At 29.7% G+C, this 4,751-nt stretch overlaps 1 protein-coding gene across 1 annotated transcript; it reads right to left on the reverse strand.

Moving 5' to 3' along the window:
- Nucleotides 1-3,085: 3,085 nt before the first annotated feature.
- LOC18593104 (uncharacterized) lies at nt 3,086-4,057 on the reverse strand. Its single transcript, XM_007020157.3, has 2 exons — nt 3,625-4,057; nt 3,086-3,543 (listed from the first exon to the last, which is right to left on the reverse strand). The coding sequence occupies exons 1-2, from the start codon at nt 3,928-3,930 to the stop codon at nt 3,460-3,462; spliced, it is 390 nt and encodes a 129-aa protein (XP_007020219.1). The 5' UTR covers nt 3,931-4,057; the 3' UTR covers nt 3,086-3,459.
- Between the last annotated feature and the right edge of the window lie 694 nt (nt 4,058-4,751).

Here is a 4,751-nt window from a genome sequence, read left to right on the forward strand (position 1 = left end):
TTTATTGTCGTGAGATGAAACAAGGTAGTCATTGGGTGCCAAATTCCTTACAATTTTTGGCAGCTTTGCATATTCAGTTAAACTTGTAAGCTTTCAATTGTCACTTGATCCTCAAATACAGATGTTTCTTCTCTGCAAGCATTGAAGATTCTCAGAATTTATCTCCCTTTTAGACTTCTTGGATTCAATGTGTCCTCTTCTGGGGCTGGTCCTTTCAAAAACTGATTATGCTCTGCTCTTCCTCTTATCACCTGCGTGAAAGACATCCTTACGTACGCTTTTCTTATTGTTTTGTCCACATTTTTCGTCACCCTTCTGTCTCCCCTAGCTTTAGTTCCCTGTTGCCATTCCCTTCTTATTTTCCAAAATGATTCATATCCCCCATACTTTGCAATGTTGACCCCAACTTGTGATTAAATAGCCATGATCCCATTCAGCTTGTGCATTGCTCTCCTTACTTGTGCTTCATGTTTGAACCTAACGAATCCAAACCTCTTCCCTGTTCTACTCCTTCTGTAGCACTGAAAACCATCTTTCACCTTACCGTGATGCTCAATTATTTCAATGAAAATAATAGCATAATGTATCTACAATTTATTCTAGATACCCAATTTTTTACCCAATTTTTTATAATGCTAAACTAATTATATTTTGCCCAATTATAATCTACTAATTTTTAAGATTCTAAATATTTTCCTGAAAGGTTGCTTTGTTATAAATTTATTATAGATTAAGTACACTATTAATAATTAAAAATAATAATATAATATATAGCATAATTGAAATTTGATTGAAAATAAAAAAAAAAAAAGTAATATAGTCTTCATAAAAGCTTCACACCCCTAAATCTAACTCTACATATATATATATATAAAACAAATAAATTTGAACTCGTTTTTCCCATCATATTAAACTTTGAAATAATTGGTTACTCATCAAGTATCTAGCTACTTTAACAATTAGAAAAGAGGTTGGATAAATGCCATCAAACACCCAACAGTCTCTATATCTATTCAAGATAGGTTCTGCTTTTCGCTTTGCAACAGCTGATTTGATTCTCACCAAAATAGAACAAATAGAAGAGTATAGGCTGAAAGTGTTATTTAGAAAAGGTCAATAACTAAGGACATTGGACTTCTGTACTTGCACGAATAATTTTCTTGGGAGTGTAAATAAGCTTAAAAATATAGGAACCGTACAAGTTCTTTTTTTTTCTTTTCTTTTTATGTTTTGGTGTGTTGGAACTCGCAATGAAGATGAATGAATTTGTTGAACTTTGCCTGCTTTATTGTAGCAGCTGCCATGTTTAATGGATTGGGAACTTTCGAGGGATTCTCTCTCTCTCTCTCTCTCTCTCTCTCTCCATATACATATATATATATACATATATAGCGATCGTGTCATCTCCGTTTTATGGCAGTTGCTGGCATTTTACCTTTGCACGGTTTCATCAAAACTTATGAAACTAGCAGATATTGCTTTCATATTTCTTGTTTTTTTTTTTTGTTAGTTCTTTTTGTTCTTTTATATGGATTCTCAAATTTGCAGTAAAATATTTTTTAAAAAACGTTTTCAATACTTATATTTGTTTAGAATATAAAAAATTAATTTTTGATGTAAAATATATTACAAGTCAACAAAATTAATCACGAAAAATGTCTTATGCATCCGAAAACAACAAAAACACTTATATTAAATTTATGAGTACAAGTTTCATGAATATTAATATTTAATTAAAAATATTAAAAAAATAAAATATTAATATTTAACTTAAAAAATTAATATAAAATATTAATATTTAAATTATACAATACTATTAAAATTAAAAAAATTATTTTTTAATGAAACCATTCAATACAATTAAATTTTTTATTTATAAATGGAATAAAGCTTACTAATAATTATAATAAAAAATATTTCAATGATCATTTTTTTATGAATATACTTATATAATAAGTTTAAATCTTATTAATAATTATAATAAAAAAATTTTCAATGATCATCATTGAATGAATACATATTTATAAGCATAGGTTTTGAATATCTTATACAATTGATGAACATTTATATTTTTATAATTATGATAAGAAAGTGATAAGATGAAAAAATTTTAAAAATTAGAGTTTATTTTCATTACATATATGTGGTTAAATGTTTTGAAAAATATTATTATTGATTTTGTTTATTTTCATTTTCATTCTTAATTTTGATCCTAAATAAGTGAAAATCAAATATCAATATTATTTTGTAATCAACTCCTATTTATTATTTTAACACCTAAATAACTTCACCATAATGAAAAATATTTTTCATAAAATGATCCAAAATAACAGAAAATGTTTTCAATAGTTTATTCAAACAACAGAAAATATTAAATTTTCCTATAAAACATTTTACATAGAAAAAATTTTCTTCCAACAAGTTATTTTTCGATTACTAAACAAACCCTTAGTATACAGAAGTTCTAAGATATATAAATTTATATGCCCTCTGTTTAGTATTAATTGATTGTGGACTACTTGGTGGCACAACAACCTTTCTATTCTCCTGTACAAAATGTACCTAACAACTACATAAAGAATATATCATGGGTTTACAAAATCTTATTGACCTGAGATTTGTAACATTTTATCTCACTCAATTATGCAACGTCTTCATTACACAATCTCTTTCATCTGTAGAGAAAAAAAACTCATTTTGATCCGAACTTTCATGACCTTAATACTCATGAGGGTCACTCATACTAGAGAGAGTTGAGTAGACTCTATAACCTTTATTTATAAATCTAAAACTTACCTCATCTGATACTAACATGAGATTCGTAACATTAACTATTTAATTAAATCAATGAATTTCTTGGCATTTCATTTCATGTTTAGAATGGCTTGCATGCACCTTGCAGCTTGGACACAGCTACGTGATTTAAAATCGAAAACTAATTCTCCGATGAAGTCTTGACCAGTTGAGTTTCTTAAATTGTACAATGTATTATTGCTAAATGAAGGCAGTGGCCTGGGCTTTCTTCTCATAAAGAAACTATTGAATACGTGTACAGTCCAACAATGACACAATAAATTAAGATTTCATTCGAAAATATTAATTGCTGCTGCCATAAATGAAGAACAGTACTCCCAAACCTTGTGGAATTTAAATCTCCAAATTCCAAAGCACAATTTCTGCATGTTACTGGAATCAATATACTCTTTAAAATTAATACATGGGTTGAGATTTATTTACAAGTCATTCATAATCACATACGGAAATCAACTCTATGCTTGCACTAGTGTTGCAAGTTGCAACTCTCACTCTCCTCTCAAAACACACAAAAGCACACAGAAAAAACCATAAAAAAAAAAAAAAGAGAGATGACAAGAAGAGTCGAGGACCTAGATAACCTCTCTTCAATATTGTTGCCAAGCTTGTTTTGCCCACAAATCAGTGTGATCATAAGAGCTCAAGTTAATTTATCTGAGGACCACTGCCACTACTTGTCCCTGGCCTTTTTGGCGCAGAAAGAGAAATTACGAGACCCGGGTCGTCTTCCTGCATAGAATTGAACCATGCATCTTAAGAATGCATGCATAAAGCTCTGAACGTACAAAATAACGAAGTCAGCAAGCTTACTGTGGTGGAAGGAGGATCAGCTGGTGGGTCGTCTGCCAGTGTCCTAGGAGGATCTGACTGGTCTGTTGTTGAAGGTGGATCTGCACCTGCTTCAGGAGAAACTACAGGGGACTCCAGGCAACCAGCTTGAGTATTACCATTTACTTTACCATCATCTTCTTTCTTTGGACTTGAAGGGTCTTGATGGAATTCGTTTTCAAGTCCCAAACACCTGAGAATAGCCCTTATAACTTCATTAAAAGACCAAGGGTAGTAACCAGGAGTTGCTTGCGCTGTCACCTCCCTAGTTGATGAAGCATCTTCCATTGTTTTCTCTCTAAGCTACCTTCTTCTTCCTTCTACCATTCCTCGTTTTTATTAGCCTTCTTAAATGCTGGGTTCGGTGGTCTGCTGGTCAGCAGTGCTTTAAACTCTTCAACCGTTGTGTGACGAAAGTACAAAACTATCCCCTAATTGCTTCGTCTTTTTATCGAAATCACGTTGTGTTGTAAACCATATTGATCAAAGCAAAATCCATATTATAACTATTTCTATTGGTATTTGGATTATTTAATACATCCCATAAGCTTTCGCAATTAAAAACTTGCTTATTGATAGAGATGTTAATGGATACCTTATAATAAGGTATCGTACATCATCCGACTCAATTAAGTAAGACAATTAGATGATTTTTGTAAAATTCTTCATGAAATGAAATTCTACATGCTTTAAAAAAAAAAAGGTAAGATTAAGGTATTTTTATAATCGGGTTTGAGTAGGATTCGAGTAATAAAACTACTCTCTGTTATGAACTCAGGCAATGGCTTAAGATACCCATTATCCAAATCCAATTATAAAGAATAACTTTTAATATTAAATTTTAGTTTTATATATTTTTTTATTTATAAATTCTTTATAATTAATATAATACTTATTAAAATTTATTATTATTTTTAAATATGATTTTCAATTTTAATTCTTTTGTGAACTACTTTTAATTTATTAATTTCATTTTTATTAACAATATACATAAAAAGTTAGTTTAAATTTATTTTAATCGAATGTTAAACGGGGTACCATCATTTAACAAGTAATACCTAAGATATTAGGATAAGGATTCAAGTAATAATTTAAAATTTAATTGAGTA

This window comes from Theobroma cacao, chromosome 8, assembly GCF_053813885.1.
Source record: "Theobroma cacao isolate CCN51 chromosome 8, ASM5381388v1, whole genome shotgun sequence".
NCBI lineage: Eukaryota > Viridiplantae > Streptophyta > Magnoliopsida > Malvales > Malvaceae > Theobroma > Theobroma cacao.